Source organism: Solea solea, chromosome 2, assembly GCF_958295425.1.
Source record: "Solea solea chromosome 2, fSolSol10.1, whole genome shotgun sequence".
In the NCBI taxonomy this organism is placed as follows: Eukaryota; Metazoa; Chordata; class Actinopteri; order Pleuronectiformes; family Soleidae; genus Solea; species Solea solea.
In genome coordinates this window covers 17,499,933-17,523,483 of record NC_081135.1, presented here as the reverse complement: position 1 = coordinate 17,523,483, position 23,551 = coordinate 17,499,933, and the positions used below count along the sequence as shown (strand labels likewise).

Below are 23,551 nucleotides of genomic sequence, written 5' to 3'. Positions count from 1 at the left end.
TGCACTAGTTCATGAGAATGTTATTAATATTATGCGTGCACACATTTTACCTATTTCGTGGAAACTAATTATTATTTTCCGTGGGAACTAATTACTATTTTGTGGCCACAAATTATTATTATTTTTCTACCATGTCATGTCTGTTATACATTAATGCATTTACCAAGTATATTAACTATAAAATGGATGTCCTTTCTTCATCATTATTATCATAATTTACATATTAATTTTCATTTGACATAAATCTTCAACTATACCAGTTTCATTAGTTTGCTTTGTTTACAATTTTTAATTATTTAATTAAAATTTTCAAGCTGCAAACACAACTGTTTTTGTTTTGGGTTTTTTGTTCTGATGCACAAACAACAAAGGTAGCAGGAACAAAACTGATGTTTCACGAATGAAGTTGTGATTTTGCGTGGGCAAGTAGTCCAAACATTTCTGCACATATTAGTGAATGAGGCCCAATTTCTCTAAGGCTTTTATTGGGGAAACAATTAACAAATACATAGCTTTATACTGCAGAGTCCTGGCATTGAATACAAATACAATATTTATGGTAACAAACCCAATGTAAAACATAGCTTAAACTATGTGTGAATTGTTTGTATTGAATTCTGTGTTGTGTTGTCTGTAGAATGTTTCACCTGCCAAGGGTCTACTGAGTTTAATTAACAGCCTCTGTTAATATACAACATATTGGCATCAACTGGTATTCATAAATGTGCTCTGTCTCTTTTAAATAAATATGAAATAAACTATTAATAATAATAAAAAAAAAAAATAAAGAGTAGCAGCTCATCAGCAGACGTGCACTGCAGCCCTCAGGCATTGCACATGCAGCCAGTGTGGCCCCAGCCTCAGTTGATGTGATTATGGAAGCACTTTAAAAGGCACATGTTTACTCAAATACTTGCATGTGTCTGTCATAGGGGAGGAAATCATCTTTCGGAACTGGGATGGAGATGTTTTGAAAATGTCGATACACAGCAATGAAACTGGTGTCCTGCTGAAAAACGCAACATTTGTGAGTGCGCAACAAATTAAACAAATTATTATATATCTATATATGTATATATATATATATATATATATATATATATATATATATATATATATATATATATATATATATATATATACATGTATATGTATTATCTGATGTGAGATATGAAAAACACATTTTCATGATTTCTTGTTCTTCCCACAGGCAACTTTTAAGGCCTCAAAGTTTGCAGTTTCTCCAGATCTGAATTTCGTTCTTCTTGGATACGATGTCAAACAGGTGAGAGCCACAATTTCATATTGTGAATACATTAATTCTGACTCTGCTGTTTGGCTCTGGGCTACCATTATTGGAGATGTGACCAATATGGAGAGAAAATCTTATGTCTGTTTAATATTGTTTGTGATTTCTGGGTTGGGATGTGGGTTTTCTTTGGTTGCTATATAATATATGGGCCATTTCCATGTGCTTTTTGTATAAAATGTATATATTTAAGTGTATTCTGTAGTGATGGGAAGTTCGGCTTTTTTCAGAGAGCCGGCTCTTTTGGCTCAGCTCCCAAACAGCTCTTAATTTAGGATTTTTCGTAGGCCTTTATTTTACCATAACTTTGCAGAAATTAATGGTTTGTGTGTTGAAAACTCTTTCATGTTCAGTGTTTTTATGAGAAGCCTTATAATTGCCTAATGTTGTGCATTTATTCTGTTACAAAACCATTCTTATGTTTAATATTTGAATCAAATATTTTATTGCACAAATTAACAACAAAACTGCAAATACATCCACAGAACAGAACCAAACTCAAACAAACAGTATTCTAACAGCCTTATAATTGCCTAATTTTGTGCATTTATTCTGTTACAAAACAGTCTATTAGACAACAGACAGAGAGAGAGAGAGAGAGGGGGGCGCTGAGACAGACAGACAGACAGACAGACAGAGAGGGGGGCACTCCACTGCAAGTTAGACAGAGTAACAATAATATATGGGCCAATAAAATAAAACAGAAATAGAAATGTTCAAAAAAACACTGTGAATGAATTGTTATGATACATGTCATCACTTCACACACACACAAAGACCGCCCACATAACAGCATGTAAACAAATAGACAAGCCTATGTAAATACTGCAGAATCACAAATTGTACATAAACTCGACCTGCACAGTGCAAACACAACACAGGTCGATATACCAGCACTGAAGAGGAGAAGCATAACAAAATCACATTCTTCCCTAAATGAGCCGGCAAACACCGGCGATACGAGCTAACTTCCGGGAAGTTAAACATGACATAACACTGTTTCTACAATCACACACACACGCGTCTTTATGACAGACATTAGACAGGCATGGGACATACACACGATGCTTTCCGAAGGCACGACGTAATGGGAAACAACATGTAACAACACGTAACTCTCCGGCATGAAAACAGTGTACATGATTAGCTGACGTCTTGGAGCATGGAGTCAAGAATTCGTCTGGAGACTCAGATCATACGTTCCCAGGTTGGGAGGAATGAGGGGGGTTGAAGCACCACGTACACCCTTCCTCACCAAAATACTTTCTGACATTGGGCTCTTCGGGATCTGTGAGCAGCATGTGGAGTTCTTTGCAGAACCTGTGAAATTTCGTCCCAAAGTCAGAACAAATCTGCTTCTGCCTCTCAGAGCAAAGAATTGTCGTAAAGCATTGATGAAGCTTGACGTATCCATTGATTCTATGAGTTTTATGTGCATGGTGTGTGTGGCCATACACATAAAAAGGAATGCCCACCTCTTGCTGTTGGCTTGACCTCCACGGGTCCGTCTTGTGGTGACAGCCCAGGGGCCGAACACGCCAAGCCCCACATAAGTGAAAGGTGGCTCTGTGTTCAGACGGTCGGAGGGAAGATCCGCCATTTTCTGGTCAACTGTCCTCCCACGAAGTCTGTTGCAAACCACACATTTGCGAAGGATGGTGTTGACTCTGATGTTTGACTTTCGCATGATAATGTCTCACAAGGAGCTTCCCAATGTGGTTGCGAGCTGGAATGGTGATGGGAAACTACGTCGAGTGCCCCATGCCTGAGTCTTCGTCCTATCCTCAGAAGTCCTTCTTTGTCCACGTAAGGGTCCAACTTCCGTAGGGGACTAGCTTTGGGGAGGACTTTCCCAGCAGTCAAGCAGCAAAACTCTTCTCCATAAGTCTCCCTTTGCAAAGAGTCTCTGCATCAGGGTCGGCGGCAGGAACCAATCGAGTAGCGTGATCCGCATGGACATAGCACCACTGATGGTTTAGTTAACCTTCTGATTCGCTGCACCCTGTTGCAGACATACACGTAGAACCATCTGGCTGTATACATATCCCAGGACAACTCTGCTGTCTGTGTAGAACTGCATTGCGTCGATGCTAATGTCTAGCTCTCTCTGCACCAGCTCTTCCATTTCCACGGCTAACACAGCGGCGCCCAACTCCAGTCTTGGAATGGTATGAGCGCACGGAGGAGCCAGCTTTGCCTTTCCCAAGACAAAACCGACGTGACATTCTCCACTGCTGTGAATCACCTTGAGGTAGCCTACTGCAGCCATGGCCTTCACTGAAGCGTCAGAGAGTTCTTTCGTCCAGGCGGTAAACAGGGTAGTAGGTGTGTATGCTCTGGGTAACCTGATGTCCTGCAGATCTCGTAGAGAATCTTTACACATCTTCCATTCCGCTTCCTTCGCATCTGGTAGAGGGATATCCCAGTCAAGGGCTTTGTTGCAGTTAAGTTCTCGCAGCAGAAACTTCCCCTGAATGACGACCAAGAGGGTCGAACAGGTTCACCACTGCTAGAACACCTCTTCGGGTGTAGGGCGTCTCTGTGGCCGTTGCTCTGAAGGTGAAGATGTCATCTTTGAGCTCCCAGCTGAGTCCTAAGCTGCGTTGGATTAGAGCAGAGTTGTCGTCGAAGTCCAAGTCTTGCAATCCCTTGGCATGATCTTCTTGAGAGAAGGCTTTCGGAGCAGTTTGACGCTATCTTGTGGAGTCTCAGGTTTGAAGCAGTCAACATCTCGATAATCTTTCTCATTCAGGGAGATGCCGTGATGTTGCGCGCTTGAGTCGAAGACAACCCTGATCTTGTCCGGCCTCTAGAGCTGATCGACACGAAAGATAGGCAAGTACCAGCACTCACCTCCCTTCTCTAGCTGCGGAGCCAACTCGGCCTGGTCACGGTTAAAGATGTTCTGCAAGAAGGCGATGAAGGCGGCCTTCATCTTCGGCTTTCTTTCAAGGGTGCAACAGAGAGAGGTTGTTGCTGAGTGCTTGTTCCTGATTGTTTGGGAACCGTCGACGAGGGGATCTGAATGGAAGGGGTGACACCCAGCTATTGGTGTCATCTATTACCATCTCTCTATCCATGAACTCCAGGAACATTTGGTCCTCGATGGAAAGCCCCACTTGTTCGTGGTGCTTTGTGCTCTGGAAGATTGTGCTGCCCAGGTTGAAGTTATAGAAGACAGAGCTGTTGTGTCTGACGTTGCGAAGAGAGGTTGCATTCTGAATTTTGGAGCTGAACCTTTCCTTGACCTGAAGTTGGTTTGGACACGGAGTGAAGAGAGATGGCCTTCCATTTTCAAGCACGCTGGTGTGGTAGGAAGTTGCTGGCTTGTGGGCTGACCAGAGGCACACATCCCCTACAACGACCCACCCAAGGTCCAACGTAGGGGGGTGCTGTGAGGACGATTGCGTTGCTCCTTGACTTTGTGGACCTGAAGGACATTGCGTCCCAGAAGTATCACAATCTAGGCATCAGGGTCCAGACAAGGAATCATGTGGGCGATTGACCGTGGTGTTGGGTGTCGGGATTTCTGACCGATCGTCATGGCATATGGTTGCACTCTATGAGTGTTGGCAGCAGCACAATTGTTTTCCCATCCAGGGACACCGCAATGAACCCCGTGGCTCTTCTTCCGGATGTCTCGGTGACTCCTGCGCATGTGCGGAGAGTGTAATGTGAGTGTGAATCCTTGATTTGGAAGAGGTCAAAGAATTCAGACAGAGATCGCCAGAGATCTTTTGATCTGGTCATCCAGGTGGATGTAGAGGTTTGTGGCTCTGTCTGGGTGTGCTTTGGGATAAACCTTCACCAGACAGATCTTGGAACAGGACCGGAGGCTTTGCCCACTGCCACAGACTTATGTACACTTAGAGGTGACAGGTGTCAGTACAAGTCTGAAGAAGAGAACGATGCTACAGCTCCCTCAGACATGTCTGATTTGAGCGGTTCAAAGCTGAAAGGCTCATTGGGCAGGGGAGTTGAGGTGTTAGGGGGTCACCAGGTCGAGGCTCGGATGACTATTCTTTGTGACTACTTTTTCTGGGTTTTTTATACGATTGTGTGATATTGAGTTTTAGAGTGCCTAAGATGACTTTTCCCTGTCACAACCTATGTTTCTTCAGCTCAGTTCAAACTTCCTCCTCAGTCTTTTCACAGTTTGAAAATGCCAATCTTCATTTTAAAGGCGACATAGACCGGAAGCTCCAATTAACGCTGCGTTTGTGTGTGTATCTGCGTCATTACCTTGTTTATGAAACCCTAAAGTTTCAGAACAAACAGTTCATTCACTGCTGAGAAAATAGGGTTTTATTGTTTTCCTGGGCTCTGCGAAGCGGATCGGCACTTCCGTAATTTGATGTTGTCATCAGAATCCCTCACCACTCCTCTCACCACCGTAGCGCCTCCTGGTGCGGCACTAGTCCGGGCACATCCGGTTGCGTACATTCAACCGCAGAAGAAGAAGAACTACTCTCGTTGTAGCTGCTGAGATGCCGAGCATCCACCGTGCCAGAGAGGGAGCTGTGTATCTGAGAGCTGGCCTACCAATTACGTCACTTCCAGGTACTGGGCCAATCACAGGACAGTGGGAAAGCTCTCATTGGCTGGCCAATCACAACACAGTCCACGTTCTGGGGGTGTGATTTTGGTCTGAAACAGCGTGGCTGACGAGAGCGCCAATGAGGAGATATTTTGATCGGCTCGTTTGCAGCGACTAGTAGGTTTTTAACCATGAAAACAAGTTAATATATGTAAGTAGACCTCCATAACTAACATATATGTGTGATACAAGCATTCGATGTCACCTTTAATAGTTTTGGTCACTCAAACTAAGGATATGAACTTGAGGGAAAATTCACTTGTTCCAATGTTTTGAAAGCTAATTAGTAGGGATAGACAATATTGGACTTTTTGCCGATATCTAGTATGCTGATATATCGGGAGTGCTTGAGGCAATAACTAGCAATAAACCTTAAAAAATTATAGTTGGAGATGACGCAAGCATAGAAGTCAAGAAGGTAGCAGCCTATTCAGCCTACTGTTTTAGTCATTAGTCATATCAGTGGATTTTGGCATGTTTGTATAATGTAATATTGTGCATCCCTACTAATTGGTCTTCTTTAAAACTATCTTAGCTCCACCTTGTCCCTATAAAATGCGAGAGTGCAGGCGAGGGAGGAAGAGCGGTATTATGTCAACGCGGAGGGACAAGTGTGCTGTTTGCGGCTGCACAATGGAGCACAGTGTTTTACACAAACTTCCAGCCTCAGAGGATTTTATATATTAAGCTAATGTGCCAGATAAAGTCAGCAAACGCGTGTTTGTGTGTTCGCACCACTTCGCATCAGACTGCGGCCAGCAGTCGCCGTATTTAGTCAGCGACTGTATTTCACCGACGTACACACACACACATTTTTAAGAAAAGGTCAAATAGAGCTCATAACTGACCATTCTGACACATCCTAATTAAAAATATGTGTTCAGTACGTCCTCCATGACTGGAGCACAGACTCTGTCTGATACAGTCACATACAGCGACAGTTTATGCAGCTCGCCGCTCACCGCTGGCAATCAGCGGTGCTGTCCCTAAGTGTTTTTAACTGTTTTATAGTTCGGCAATGTTCGGCTTGCAAGAACAGTGACACCTTAGCCGTTTTCCGCACACGCTGCCATGTTGATATTGTCAGAGAACTAGTGGAGGGAGGGGGAGAGGAATGGAGCGGCGGGAACAGGAGCTGAGTGAGTGAGCGCAGTAACAAGGACAAATCAGAAACCCCCTGGAAGAAGTGGGTGTGTGTTTGCCTGTGTCTCATTTGCATGTAAAGGGACCATGCACAAAACCGAGCATTCTGAAAGGGGCGGGTTTAGCAGGGTTATTGAACTGCTATGGTGCTTCATCCTTATGGTATTTTGACCAAAGCATGTCACAGACATGTTCATTAGGACACCAGGGAACTATTTTAACTTGGGAAATAGGGTATAATATGTCTCCTTTAAGTCAACAAGCTAATTTGGCATCTATTGGCACCACTGATGAATCATACAATGCTTTATAAATAATACAGTGCTTTGAACAACACATTAAAGCACAGCATATTGTTATTGAATTTCATGGGAAGCACTTCAAAACTCTGTTTATTATGTATCTTCCCCTGACTTATTTCAATTTCAATAACAAGCAGCTAATTGAAAGACACGTGTGTGTGTGTGTGTGTGTTGCACCCGATGTTTTCAGTGAAGCCCACTGCTGCAGAGTCAAAAGCAGATGCAGGGAAACTGTGTGGTGATGTGTTTGATTTCAGAGGGTGTGTGTGCATGATGCTCGATAGCCAGGTGTTAAATCAGTGGAAAATGAGAAACAAAATGGGCATGTTTGTTTTTCTTTTTTCTTTGTTTTTTTATCATAATTGTAAACACCTGCTACAGAAATGCTAATCCTGGAGTAAAAGTAAAAGAGAATTTTTTTTTTAACTTTTAGGAAGTCACATTAAAATTAATAGCAGTTTTGTGAGTGAGATGAAACCAAGGCAGGGTCCGTTAGCAGCATCGATATGCAACTGGACAAGCATGGTTAACATTCCCAACAGCTAAAAAACATTTGAGACTACATTCAAAAAGGAAAAATACAGTTTCAGACAGTTCCTCTAATCATCATGCATCTGCCCAGCATCTGCACCCACCCACTGCTCTATCGACTCCCAATGACGGTTTTGCAGCATTTATCCAATCAGCATCTCACTCACAGCAGTGAAAAAAAACTTATTCTCTACTGTCTCATTGAGATCAATTGAAGCTGAACTTTGTGCCGTGCTGCTACAGGAATGTATGAAAAGGAAATTGTGTCAAAGAGGACAAATTTGAACTACTGGTAGTCAGGAGGATACAGTTGTTGGCATTCCAGTGATGAAATGTAAATACAACAGTACATATTTGGCCATTTATTTTATGGTATTTTAGAGGAGGCAGAGCTTCCCTTGCTGTCATCGCCTCAAAATCAAACCCTGGAAGCTGCTGCAGCTTCACTGAATTAATTAACACATTAAACTAAGAAAAATCAGGATGGGATTGTTGTTGAGTGGATGCTGTTGTGATGAAAATGCACTCATTCATTCTTATCAGAACTATCAGCTCTTTACAGGATGGTGCTCAAATGCTGATCCTCAGCACTATACAATTTCACTTACTCAGCTTTTCCATTGTTGTGAGCAGATTCTTAATGAAGTAGTTTTCTTCTTTGTACGCAGATAGAATTCAAATTACTGCAATTAATTAAAGGTTGATTGTAAGGACACATTTCCAGTTCCAATTACCAAAGATAAAATGGACAATAGAAACTGCTAATAGTATGACTGCTATTATAACAAACCATGACATCTGGACCACCATTTCCATTCCAAGGGCCACACCGCTATCATGGATATATTACAATAAATCAACTTTTGTTTATTAGTCTCATAAAGCAATGATTGTTACTTATGTAAGAAGTGAAGTGCTTATTTTTAATGAACACTCCTTGCTGGACATTATGTTCCTCCACACTTTCAGAAATTATCATATAATAAGTTGATTGTCTACGATTGTCTACGAAACATGTTCAAGCTGGTTGGTTGGAATGAGTGGAGAAAAGTGTCAGGGGTAATTGTCACGAACGAGGTCGTGGAAGCCAGGGGAAGGACACAAACGCAGAGACTCGAGGTTCAGGCAAATTCAAAAAAACGTTTATTCAGTCTAAGTCAGTTCACGGGAGATCAGTCCAAACAGGCAAAGATAACAGAATCACAAGGCAAGAGACGAGGTTGTGATAAACAGGCAGGCAAGGGTCGAAGCACGGGAAGACAAGAACTGAGACTAGGTATGTGGGACAAGTGCTGGAACGCGAGACAAGGCTACAAACGAACTGGCGACGAGACAAGACACAGAGAGGGTTTAAGAGCAGTGCTGATTAGTGAGTAAGTGCATGCAGGTGCGCAGGAACAATCAGGGAGCAGGTGGACGCAGATGAGAAGGGGGCAGGGCAAACAGGAACCTGAAACAGAGACAGGGGTGAGTGCTCACAAAATAAAACAGGAAGACAACACATGAAACATGAAGGAGAAATCAAGACACAGAACAAAACATGACAGACAAACCAAACCATGACAGTAATGTGTGATAAAAGAGTATCAGCCAAAAGGAAAGGAAAGATATACAAGACAGTGGTGAGACCAGCGATGCTGTATGGTCTAGAGACAGTGGCACTGAGGAAAAGACAGGAAGCAGAGCTGGAGGTAGCAGAGATAAAGGTGTTGAGGTTCTCTTTGGGAGTGACGAAGATGGATAGGATCAGGAATGAGTCAATCAGAGGAACAGCACATATTAGATGTTTTGGAGATAAGGTCAGAGAGGCCAGAATGAGATGGTTTGGTCATGTACAGAGGAGGGATAGTGAGTATATTGGTAGAAGGATGCTGGGGTTGAGGAAGACCAAAGAGAAGGTTTATGGATGTAGTGAAAGAGGACATGAAGTTAGTTGGTGTGAGAGAGGGGGATACAGAAAACAGGGTGAGATGAGGTTGATTCGCTGTGGCGACCCCTGAAGGGAGCAGCCGAAAGGAAAAGAAGAAGAAGTTGATTGTCTACAATATGGTGGTATTATGTTGGTCTGGGTATGCAGAGTCCCTTTTGTGGTAATCAGCTACAAACTATACGTTGCAATATTTATACATCATTTTTAATTATTTCCTGAATTAGCCCTGCATAATTTGGTCTCAGTCTGGGTAAACAACCTTGGAGTTTAGCTGTTTATTTTTACAGACACATTATTTGAATAAATAATCAGAATTATTAATCATAATAAACATTTCATCTCTGTTCAATTGTCATCTTCTCTGCATCCAATTTACTCTCCCCAAAACTAACTGTAGGGCTAGGCAGTAGATTAATAACATTATAACATTCATCCACATCCTAACTTTGGCACCATTTCTGGAAATAAGACTGCTACTTTGAACTTTACATTTCTTTTAGTGATTAGCTAATTAAAGAGTTTGGTCCATAACTAATTTATTTGTCCAGAAGTCACTAAAATACCAGTTCAAATGTAGAAGATAATCACTCAAAAGCTTAGTTTATTAGATGTTGTTGTTTGCTCCCACTTTTTTTTCTTTTCACCTTAAATTTGGTCTAGACTTGCAGTTGTTCCACCACTTATTATTATGATTAGTAATAATCATAATAATAATAGATAATAGAATACAAGTGAAAAAAACAAGGCATCTTTTAAATCTAATCTTTTAAAGCTAAGCCTCTTATGTCACTGGAAGATATAGGCAATGTTAATGTATAACTAAAATTCCTGCTTAGTTATATGCCTCTGCTGACCAACATTTTCAGTCTAAACAGTATTTTTGAAACTCCAGCGGTTAATCCACGAGTCCAGGTGGAACATTAATGCCATATTTTAAGGATAAATACATTCATAAAATTGCACTTTAACAATGAAATCTGTGAGATAAAATCACACTGATCTCTGACCAACAATCATCCTTGAAATTTGAAAGTATTCCCTCAAGACAGAGAAGGAAGACCAAAAAACGTAATGCCTGTTGCCACAGCTGTTGCTCAAATGTGACAAAGTCTACAATAAACTACCACAAAGTTTACTGATTTAATGTCTGGCCACACTAGAGAACAGGAGTTGTATTTTTTTTTCTTTTTTTGTAACTGTGCAAGAACATGGTGTACACAGTAATCAGTATTCAGTATCCACCTCTAAGCCTATCAATAACTTTCTGTTCCTTGTTTTTATCTCATTGGTATGTAATCCAGCCATGCAGCAGAGATAAGAGACGGTATCCTCTCATGTGCAGATCTAAAGATAGAAATACAGGGGGCAAGTACACATCCCTGGAAAACCCATTAACATTGAAGCATAGATAAGGCTTTATTTAGGGATCATATGTAAGGAAGCAGTATTATCAGACCTGACTGAGGATGCATTTTGTTATTAAACAGGGACCAGAGTTGGCCACAAAGTAGACTTCACTTCACACACCCTTACTTCACATTTTCCCCATTATTTCTGTTAGAAATGAAACAGGCTGCTGTGACTTTGTATTGCTGAAGAAACTACATGAGACTTTTCTGTTTCATGCACATTAGAACAGGGAAAAGGAACATTTCTCATTCATCACAGCAGAAGCCACTGTAGTAGTGGTGAAATTGTCTGTTGTAAATGAGTCTATGTGTGTTCCTCACTGTTCTATTATAAAATCCCAATGGCCATGAGGACCCATCAGTGTAGTTGAGCTTAGCAGGCTTGATAATGAGCTCTGTATGCTTGATAGGATGGAGACAGTGAAGTTTTAAAAGGGCGTTATCTCCTCCTGGGCTGGATGGAGCAGATGTGTTCATCATCAAAGTGACAGTCCTAATCTATGGAGAGTAATGGCCTGCCCCCCTGCACCACTGTCTCCAGTTGTCTTATGAATTTATCATAATCACACTCACTTTCTGTTGCACTCTTCTGCTGTGGCAAAGGTTTCTGTGCATCTCATTCAGGGTTTTTTTTAAGGTCAGCAGGCTTCTTTGTACATTTTCCATGACTCAAAGTCATATGCTTAAGGCACTTAATTGAGGATTCCTCAGAGGAACCTGAAATCTGCATTTATTAATCCCACAAGCAGTTGCAAAGGCATTCAAAATATAGTGATGTTTGCAAGTGAATGGAAACAGATAATGAGCTATTGACATTCATTATGTTTTTTTTTTTTTTTAATGTGTTGTGTTGTGAATGATTTAGAAACCAATCAGGTTATGTTACAATAAGTGTTCATCAGTCTGTGAGTCACTCTGGGATGAGCCTATTATGTAAAACAACTGCAATTGTCTCTGGCTCGTGTTATTGATATTTGAATTACATTTTATGTTCTGCTACTGTTCAAATTACCTGGGTATATGACTCTGGCTCTTATATATCAAACATCACTGATGTAAAATGTAGTATTTACTGGTGAAGTTGCATGTTGCAGCTTAATATCTCTCACCTCACCTTTCCCTTCCAAGTGTGATGGAGAAACAATGTGGCCTTCAATTAGCATCATAACTCAAATAGGTGTTGAGCTTGTGAAAACATGGTGGTCCAAAATGGCAGTCACCTCACCGTAGAGCTGATCCTATGGCAATCCGTTTTAACATTTAATCGAACCACACTCCTATCCATAATTACATTTTAGATATCCATAATAGCAAATAGTCAAAATTACATTTTGACTAGGATACATGGCAGTTAGAGATATCTGCAATAACATTCTGACTAGTAGAAATTGTATTAACCCCAATGACCTCAATAACCTCCATCACATTTCGAATCTCCCGTTCATCCCAAAAATCCTAGAAACAACAGTCACTACTCAACTCCACACCCATCTTTCTCATAATAATCTCTTTTCAAAGTTTCAATCTGGTTTCCGCCCCCTCCACAGCACAGAAACAGCACTGGTTAAAATCACCAACGACTTCCTCCTTGCAGCTGACTCCGGACATTCATCAATACACATCCTGCTTGATCTGACTGCTGCCTTTGACACCATCTCACACACCCTCCTCCTCGACAGACTTCACTCCATTGGCATCTCACACACCATCCTCCTAGACAGACTTCACCCCATTGGCATCTCACACACCATCCTCCTAGACAGACTTCACTCCATTGGCATCTCACACACCATCCTCCTAGACAGACTTCACTCCATTGGCATCTCACACACCCCTCACCTGGTTTGAATCCTACCTCTCCAGTCGCACTCATTTTATTCAGTTAAAATCATTAACATTTGATCCAGTCTCCGTCACCACCGGTGTGCCCCAAGGTTCTGTCCTGGGGCCCCTGCTTTTTATCATTTACCTTCTCCCCCTTGGCCAGATCTTCCATAAACACCACATTCACTTCCACTGCTATGCGGATGACACCCAGCTCTACCTGTCCACCAATCCCAACTCCACTCTCCCACCTTGCTCCCTCACCAACTGTCTCCTTGAAATAAAGTCCTGGTTCACCTCAATCTTTCTCAAATTAAACAGCAATAACACAGAATTACTTCTAATTGGCTCTAAATCAACTCCATCCAAACTCCACAGTCTTTCCATATCCATTGATAACTTCCATCTCCCCCTCCCCTCAGGTATAGAGTCTGGGTGTCATCCTCGACAGCACCCTCTCTTTCACATCCCATGTCAATAATGTTACCCGGTCCGCCTACTTCCACCTGCAACATCAACCGTTTCCACCCCTCTCTCACTCCTCACACCACTGCCATCCTGGTCCCCAGTCTTGTCACTTCCCGTCTGGATTATTGCAACTCACTTCTGTATGGTCTCCCTCAGAAAATCCTCCACAAACTGCAACTGGTTCAGAACTCTATAGCAGCTCCACTGGCTCCCCATCACACAACGCATCAATTATAAAATACTTAGACTTAGACTTAGACTTCCTTTTATTGTCATTGCACAGAAAACACAGCAGTGAAAACTGGCAACAAAATTTCGTTGCTTGGCAGCAGATAAGAAACCAACACATAGCATTGAATTTTGTCACTTATGAGTTTTGATGAGAAATGTCTTTTATCTTACTGTAAATGTCTATACATGTATCCAACTCTTCAGCCTAACTATGATTAATTAAAAAAAAAAAAAAAAGTAAGTAAGTGTTTTTATGTATATAAATATATATAAAAGTAGTGCAAAAAGAAAAACAGGAATGAAAACTGGGGGGGGGGGGGGACTGCTAAATTGTTATTTGGAATTTAGCAGTCTGATGGCCAGCGGAAAGTAACTGTTCTTGAGTCTGTTTGTTCTGCAGCGGATGCTGCGGAACCTCCTGCCAGACGTCAGCAGGGAGAACAGTCCACTGTGGGGGTGGGGGTGGTCAGTGAGGATCTGGTGAGCCCTGGTTAGGCAGCGCCTGTGTGCAATATCCTTGTTGGGTGGGAGTGGAGTCCCAATGATCTTCTACGCTGTTCTCACCACCCTCTGCAGAGACTTCCAGTCGGAGGCCTTGCAGCTCCCAGACCAGACAGAGATGCCACTGGTCAGCAGGCTCTCGATGGTCCCTCTGTAGAAGGTGGAGAGGATGGGAGGGGGGAGAGACACCCTTCTCATCCGTCGCAGGAAGTGTAGGCGCTGCTGGGCTTTCTTCACCAGGGAGGTAGTGTGAAGTGTCCAGCTGAGGTTGTCTGTGATGTGAACCCCCAGGAACTTGGTACTGCTGACAACCTCCACCGTGCCATTGATGAGGAGTGGTGTATGGCTGGGTCGGGATCTTCTGAAGTCGACGATGATCTCTTTTGTCTTGTCAACATTAAGGAGCAGGTTGTTCACCCTGCACCAGTCCACCAGATGTCGCACTTCCTCTCTGTAGGCCAGTTCGTTGTTGTCCTGAATGAGGCCCACAACTGTTGTGTCGTCCACATATTTTAGGATGTGGTTGGTGTTGTACCTGGGACAACAGTCGTGGATCATCAGGGTGAACAGCAGGGGACTCAGGACGCAGCCCTGTGGGGAACCGGTGCTCAGGGAGATGACACTTGAGGTATTGTTACCCACACGGAAAGACTGGGTTCTGTCAGTGAGGAAGTCCAGCAGCCAGTTGCACAGGGGGGTGTTGAGGTCCAGGGGGCCCAGTTTGTGTACCAGGTCCTGGGGGATGATCGTGTTGAATGCTGAGCTGAAGTCCTGAAACAGCATCCGCACGTGGGTGTTCTTGTCCTCCAGGTGCTCCAGGCTCAGATGGAGAGCAGTGGAGATGGCTTCCTCAGTGGAGCGGTTAGGTTGGTACACAAACTGGAGCGGTTCGTATGATGGAGGCAGTATGGAAATGATGTGGTCCTTAACCACCCGCTCGAAGCACTTCATGATGGTCTTTGTTAGTGCAACAGGGCGAAAGTCATTAAGGCATGTGATGGTTGGTTTCTTGGGCACTGGGATGATCGTGGCAGACTTAAAGCCCGGGGGGACAACAGCCTGGATCAGTGACGTGTTGAAGACGTCTGTGAGCACGCGGGCCAGCTGGTCTGCGCACTCCTTGATCAGCCGTCCTGGGATGTTATCAGGGCCATATGCTTTCCGTGCGTTAACTTTTCTCGCTTCAAATCTCCCGAAGAAGTTGTTGAGCTCATTGAGGAAGCTGATGTCGTCTCGGCAGGGTGAGGATGTGGCTTTGTAGTCTGTGACGGTCTTGATGCCCTGCCACAGTTGTCTGGAGTTGCTGGGGTCATGGAAGAAACCTTGGACCTTCTGGCTGTGGGCGCGTTTTGCTGCCTTGATGGCCCGGTTCAGATTGGCCAGAGTGCCACCGCTTCTCCGGATTTGAAGGCAGCATTAAGCTCCCTCAGTCTTGTGCGCACCTCCTTAGTCATCCAAGGTTTCTGGTTGGACCTTGTGACTATTGTCTTTACTACTGTGACCTCTTCCATGCACCACTGAATGTAGCCAGTCACAGATGCAGCATACTCCTCCACATCTGTATGTTGATTGTCTGTTGCAGCCTCTCTGAACATGTCCCAGTCAGTGCACTCAAAACAGTCCTGCAGTGCAGACATAGATCCCTCAGGCCACACTCTCACCTTCTTCACAGCAGGCTTTTCTCAGGTGAGCAGGAGCTGATATGCTGGAATTAGCATAACAGAGAGATGGTCTGAGGAGCCGATGTGGGGGCGGGGGGCTGCTCTGAAGGCCTTCTTGATGTTGGTGTAGACTAAGTCCAGTGTGTTTTCCCCTCTGGTAGCAAAATCCACATGCTGATGGAATTTTGGAAGAACAGTCTTCATGTTGGCCTGGTTAAAGTCTCCAGCAACAATGAAAACGCCCTCAGGGTGTGTGGTTTGCATGTCAATGATGGCACTGTAGAGGGTACTTAGCGCTTGCTTGGTGTTAGCACTGGGTGGAATATACACAGCAACAATGGTGACGGTGGTGAATTCCCTGGGCAGGTCTGCATCTCATAATCACAAACTCAATGTCCACAGAGCAATGGCTGGAGACCAGGGTAGCGTTGTTACACCAGCTGTTATTAGTGTAGATGCAGATTCCACCCCCTCAGGTTTTACCTGTGAGAACGTGACTCCTGTCGGCTCTGAATGTTGTTAGCCCGTCCAGGCTAATGGCTGCTTCAGGGACAGATGAGTTTAGCCACGTCTCCGTGAAAATGAGGATGCAGCAGTTTCTTGTTTCCCTTTTGGTGGTTAAGTCCAGCTTCAGATAGTCCAGTTGGCTTTCCAGGGAGCGTACGTTGGCGAGCAGGATGGAGGGAAGCGGCGATCGGAACGGGTTAGCTTTTAGCTTAGCTGTAAGTCCGCCGCGACAACCGCGCTTCTGTTTCCTCCCGCACCGCCTCCGGTGTCTCCGTGGGCGGTCTGTGCTGGTGGGAGACTCCGCTGCTTTGTAGGCCACTGGGTCCGACTGGTGTAGCAGACCTAGGCTTTGTAGTGTGATCCGCGTCTCTAAATGTACGTAGTCGGAAAGACTGAATTTGCGAATGACCTGGCGGTCATATACCGTTTGTGTTCTGTTCCGCTGAGCAGACAGTGATGTAGATGGCAAATTAAGCGATGTATTGGCTATTTTACCGGGAGCCGAAGCAGCCACTGCCGTACAGGGCGCCGCCATCTTATAAATACTGCTCCTCACCTTCAAAGCTATACACAACCTTGCACCTCCGTACCTCTCAGATCTCCTCCACATATCCACTCCTGCCCGCACCCTCAGATCCTCCTCCTCCATCCACCTCACTCTCCCTCCTGCCCGTCTCATCACCATGGGGAGCAGAGCATTCAGCCGCTCTGCCCCCCACCTCTGGAATTCCCTCCCTCTTGACCTCCAAAACACAGACTCCTTCTCACACTTCAAATCGCAACTAAAAACTCACCATTTTAGAAAAACATACTCGTACTGACCACACAGCACTGTCAAATTTTATTGTCTTTTATTATTATATTTTACTGTATTTTATTCTATTTTATGTTGTATTTATGTGTTTTTCTGTAAGGTGACCTTACCAAATAAAATGTATTATTATTATTATTATTATTATTATTATTATTGTTATAATGAACATTGTGGATATCCACAATGACATTCTTCCTAGGACAAATGACGTCACTTTTGCCATTCATGTGTATTGGGCTTTCACTTCAAGATATCCACAATTGAATTCTTCTTAGTCAAAAGGAACATTGTGGATATCCACAATTACATTCTTCCTAGGACAAATGATGTCACTTTTGCCATTCATGTGTATTGGGCTTTCACTTCAAGATATCCACAACTGAATTCTTCTTAGTCAAAAGGAACATTGTGGATATCCACAATTACATTCTTCCTAGGACAAATGACAGCACGTACCCCAGAATGCAATATCTCCCGGAAAAATAGCAGCAGAGAAAACTAACATAAACCTGAAATAAATATTTTTATTTTTGTGACATGACGTATTTATAGTTTGGCAACAACGTTGCCAGAGGTGATCAGCTCGCATCTGTGGACACTGACCATTGACATTACAGACGGTCAACTTTGGGACCAAATTTAAAGTTAATGGTGACCGTTTTAGCATCACAGCTCAATAAATGTAAGGCTAATAAGATCGTCCTTTATTAGTCCTGCAGTGAGGAAATTTACAGTTAAGCTAGAAAGTACCAAGAGCTGGCTGCCACACGGAATACTGATTGTTAAGGGTTTCCAAAATGTAGCCTAGAATTCAGTGTTGGAGAAGCCAGTGAAAACCCTAGGCCACTGGTATGATGCCAACCTCAATAAGAAAGATCAGGTGGACCAGCTTAGGCAGGACATAATCTGCAGCCTAGAGAGTTTCAACCAGTCCCTGCTCCCTGGCTCTTGTGCCTCCAATTCGGACTTCTTCCCCGACTGATGGGGCCTCTTACCATCTACGAGGTCCCTATCTCGAAAGTGGAAAAACTGGAAAGGTCGATCAGCTCATATGTTAAAAGATGGCTGGGTCTTCGGGGATGTTTCAGCAACATTGGGCTATATGGAACAGGCATACTGGGGCTTCCTGTGTCCAGTCTTACCGAGGAAGTGCTCCAAAGTAAGGCTGGAAATGACACTGGCAGAATCCTGTGACCCATGTATTAGCCCAGACAGCTCCCACTCTCGCGACTGGGAGAAAATGGAGCCCAAGTGCTGCAACACAGCAGGCAAAGGCACCGCAACATTGTTGGCCTTGTGCAACAGGGGAGAGGAGGCTTTGGCCTTGGAGAAAGCAGACTATCTTGGCACAAGGCAGCACCATCCCAGCGCAGAAGCCTGGTCATTGAGGAGGTGTGCCGGCATGAACAGGCAGCAAGGTGTGTAAGGGCTGTCGCTCAATCAATACAGGGACAGTGGATGAGATGGGAGGGAGTTAAGAGAAGGAAGTTCTCTTGGATGGAACTGCGGACTATGGAAGCATTTCACGTCAGCTTCATCTTGCGGGCAACAACTTTTGATAACTGACAAAAGTCTTGTCACTTATCCATTTTATAAAAACAACAGCTTATAACCTGACTTTTAATTAATCCATTGGTTTTTAGAAATGGCTCATATGAAAGCTAAAACCCTCCCAAATGATGTTTAATATACTAAAATAAATTTGCTTCACTGAAGAAAGATTGATCATTTAATTAACACAGAAAGTTCAGATTTTGGCAAGACAAAAGTTTTGTCGCCTACTGAGTAATGTGATAATTGAACAAATAATTTACTACAAATACAAAAATATGTTGCATAACACCAATGAATTAAGTAGTGGTGCTGTGAGATCCATATTTAATATCTTGTATGACTTCCATGAGTTTAAAGGACTGCATCCATGCGGTTCGACAATGATTTATACAATTCATTGATGAAGTCATCAGGAATAGCAAATAAAGCTTACATAATAATAAAGTCTTACATGCCTCCTTTTATAGCAGTCTAAAAGGCCTTGGATTTTCGAGCCAACAAACGGTCCTCCTGAGAAGTTGTCTTGCGGGGTCTGCCGGACCTGGGCTGGTCAAAAACATCTCCAGTCTCTTCAAATCTTTTTCTTATTCTTTGTACTTGATGCTGAGACACATTGAAGGTGTCAGCCACCTCAGCAGTGGATCTGGTCTTCAGCCTCTTGATAATCAACGCTTTGGTCTCAGGGTGAATCTTAGGCATGTTGTCAGAGGTCAAGTTGCAGTTGATGTGAAGGTCTAGGATTGGATGCATCATATGACAAGGCGACCAGATTTTTGTCTTTGCAAAAACTGACTCAGTGGGCTTTACCAAGCTGTGAACGTTAGAATGCTTTTCAGCAGTTTCGTTTGGCACCAAAACATTCTTTCAAAAGCTGTTGGGATTGAAATTAGCCATTTCTTGTAAAAAAAAAAGACATATACAGTATTTGAGGGACACTTAAGGTCAACTTGTACTGTGGTGGAAGAAATTCACAACAGTGAATTCTGTCCCACGGTTCTTTCTGGAAAGACTGGAGAGTCAAATAGGCAGTCGAGATTGTTGAAGTTTTAACACAGTGAGTTTTTAATGCTGTTGCAAGAGCACAAGAGTACAGAGTATTCGTATCAAGCAGATACAATACAGTGCACTGACTTGTGTCAGTGAGAGTACGCCTAAATAAAGGTGTTAGTTCATGTGTGTGTTTGTTGAAACAGGAACCAGGTAGTTGTGTTTTGAGTGTGTGTCTGTGTGTCAGTCTGAACCTGTACTGTGATGCACAGAAAAAACAGTTTGAGCCGGTCTAAACTTTCGGTGAACAAAGGCTATCAGTTTCAGGTGTAAAGGGGTCATCACAAGATGAAGCTTAAAAATAGCCTCGTTGTCAGGCAGAAATACCTCTTATGGCACATGGCATAGTAATTTTCCATTACAGTACCCAAGCGACAAGACTTTTGTCAGGGACTGTATGATGTCCTGCCATCTTCCAGTAACCTTAAACGATGGTTCGGAGACATAACATGTCCACTCTGTCCATCTCCAGCAAATCTCAAGCACATCTTGGTTGGCTGCAAGACCAGCCTGACTCAAGGCCGGTACACCTGGCGGCACAAACAAGTGCTGAAGTGTCTTACAGCTACACTGGAGTCCAGACAAACAACCATCAATGCCCTACCTCCATCATCTCATCCTATACCAGCATAACATTGCACATTGGTCAGCTGGGAGGATCACAAGACTGGAGATTGGTGGTGGATGTGGGTCAGAGGCTGTGCTTCCCACCAGAGATCACCACCACGAACCTCAGACTAGACCTTGTGCTCTGGTCCCCCTTATTTCACAAGGTGTACATAATAGAGCTGACCGTGCCCTGGGAGGATGCTATTGAGGAGACGGAAGAGCCTTAAGTATGCGGAGCTGGCAGCTGATGCTGAGCAACATAGCTGGAAAACCAAGCTTTGCCCTGTGGAAGTCGACTGCCGAGGCTTTGTGGGACAAACAGCGACCAGGCTGCCTAAGGAGTTGGGAATTCAAGGCCAAAATAGCATCCATGGGACGCCATGTGTTGCCGATGAGCCCTCTGGAGGTGTTGTGGGCCTGTCATCGAAACACCAGAGAAAGAGGGTGCCCACCTGATGAAACAGTACCACAACTCCTACCTGGAAACCCCTCGGATGCCTGCTCCAACCTACCCCACACATCAGAATTGCAAATCACTAAGGGGGATTAGGACAACCTAGTCCTAATACAGAACTGTGTGTGTGTGTGTGTGTGTGTGTATGTGTCTGTAGTTTACAAACATGACGTCTGATGAGGAAACTGACAGGGAGAGAGAGGGCAGCAAACCTAAAAGAAGAGAATATGTGCACCCCAGAAGTAATGTAAAATGTCTATTTAAGAGACATTTTTCAGTTATTTCTGTCATGTTAAAGTCCTGTTGGTGGGACACAACATGCCCTCTGTCATTTTCAGTTAGCTTATGTCAAATATATGAAGACCTACAGTACATTTAAAGTGAATCAGAGTAATATAAACACATGTATGGATTTAAATTAAATGTTAAATAAGAATTGACTTTTCATTAAAGAGTTCTTGTTTTCTTCTTGTCTATTTGTATGTTGAATATCTGACATAGAAGTGAGTGGGGAAGGGATTAGTAAGAATGTGAGAGATACATAATAATTATGTGTGATCAGCCAAAATTACAAAACAAAAGGTCATCGAAAATGGGATCATTTTTGGGGCTTGTGTGTGTGCACTGCCCCCCTTCATATGTAAGAACAATAACATTGACAATAATCCCCGGTAAATCGCTACTAAAAAATAATTTCAAGGTTGGCAGGTCTGCTGCTGTATTAAAATTACAGTATGTCATTGTTACTGTAATGTAGATTACAGTAAGAACACTGTGAAATATATAACAGGAACTTACTTGCCAATTGCTGTCAGCAAGATACTGTACACAGCTCACAGTAATCTTTTTTAGAGTGTGTTTTTTGGATGAACAAGAACTGAAATAAATTGTTCTAATAAATGTAAATGCCCCATATGTTGTCTATATTCCAGAATTATAGTTGTTAGGCCCACTGATGTTGCTTTTACAGTTTTAATTTGGACCAGCTAACATGTTGGCAAGATAATAAGATCAGTTTTAAGATACCAAATGTTCTTATGAGACCTTTTATTCCTGATCTTTGCAGCAAAGATGGGAAACACTTCCTGACATTATTTTACAGATATCTGGTGTCATTTGAAAACTCTCCACACACAGTGCAAGCTGCCTGATAACATAATATAAAAAAAGATGATAAGATAATGAAAAACAAATTTAAAGATTAGATTACAGATGTAGTGATTACATTACACTGTCACCAAGTTTAAATGGACTCAAATGCTACCCTCAGCCCATACACACATAAGAAAGACAAGTGACACCAGTATGCAGACATTAGTTGGTGGAAACATTTATGCCAGTTCTTCAAAATGTTTAACTTAAAGCTGTAATGCAAACCAACCCTAAATGCAAACAAATTGACTGTTACACTCAAACCATTGTCGAATGAGTTCACAAAATAATGATTATGCCTATTAGCTCCAAACAGCTCTTTCTGCAATTCTCAGTGCTTGACTTGACTTAATCCTCTTCGCCCGTCCGGGAGCATAGGGCCTCAGTGAAGTGTCTCCACCGCTTCTGTTACAGCCTGGAAAAGGGGATATAAACATATGACCACTCAGACGATGTTTCCTCTCTGGCAGCTTCACCGAGAATGAGTTGTATTTCTTAAATATTAACAATGAAGTACAAAAAATACTTAAATAAAAATATTACAATAATACAGCAATTATCCTTCCAGACAACAGATGGACATTCACAAAAACAGTTCCTTAAATAATAAACAAAACATTATCTAAACATTAACATGCCCATCTAAAACTTTTAAGCTATATGTGCATCAGCAGTTAGTGTTTGAGCATGCACGCATCATGTGAACCTCTCATCTCTGACCACTAGATTTCACTTTAGACTGGCAAATTTAACTAAAACATAATGTACAGCTTCCAAAACATTCAAAACACAACTAGAATTCAAAACAAAGTTATTTCTTAGTGCTTAAACACATAAACATTCATTGTAATACCTGGAAAAGGGGATAAAAACATATGACCACTCAGACGATGTTTCCTCTCCGGCAGCTTCACAGAGAATGAGGTATCATGCTGAGTGCTCCCCCTTCCGGCTTTAGCAGGCATAAGTAATCAATCATCTTTCCTGAGGCTAAACTAACAGATCTGACATCTTTTAAAGGTATATCAAAATGATCTCACACAGTATTAACCCTGTTAAACATTTTAAAACCCCTTTGACACCTTTTTTAAAGGACAAACATTTGAAACATTTGCCACATGTTTTTAACAGGTCTTTTTACCCTTGTCTTTATGAATTTTACCTATTAACTCATCTTTATGAATTTTACGTATCAATGAACTCACTCTTGATTTACTGTATGATCTATGATCTTTTATGACCTCTTACAAAAATAATCCATCTATCACACTTCCAGTCACATGCGGTCTTCCTCACCTCTTGCCACGAGGTGTTGGCTCTGGATAAGTCCTTGTTGACACCTCTCCACCAAGACAGCCACGGCCTTCCCCTCCTTCTCTTCCCTGGAGGATTCCACTCACGGGCAGATCTAGTGATGGATGCAGAAGGCTTTTGTAGGGTATGGCCTATCCATCTCCATTTCCTTCTTCTAATGGTGACTTCCACCAGCTCCTGGCCTGTTATCTCTA

General features: G+C 42.9%; 1 protein-coding gene across 1 annotated transcript in view; it reads left to right on the top strand.

Annotated features, from left to right (window-relative positions):
* LOC131455393 (inactive dipeptidyl peptidase 10-like) overlaps window positions 1-23,551 on the top strand; it is a 67,702-nt gene that overhangs the window by 7,568 nt on the left and 36,583 nt on the right. The window contains exons 4-5 of the mRNA XM_058622993.1: window positions 933-1,027; window positions 1,211-1,285. Coding sequence (XP_058478976.1) covers window positions 933-1,027; window positions 1,211-1,285 — 170 coding nt within the window. The remainder of the gene's footprint in view (window positions 1-932; window positions 1,028-1,210; window positions 1,286-23,551) is intronic.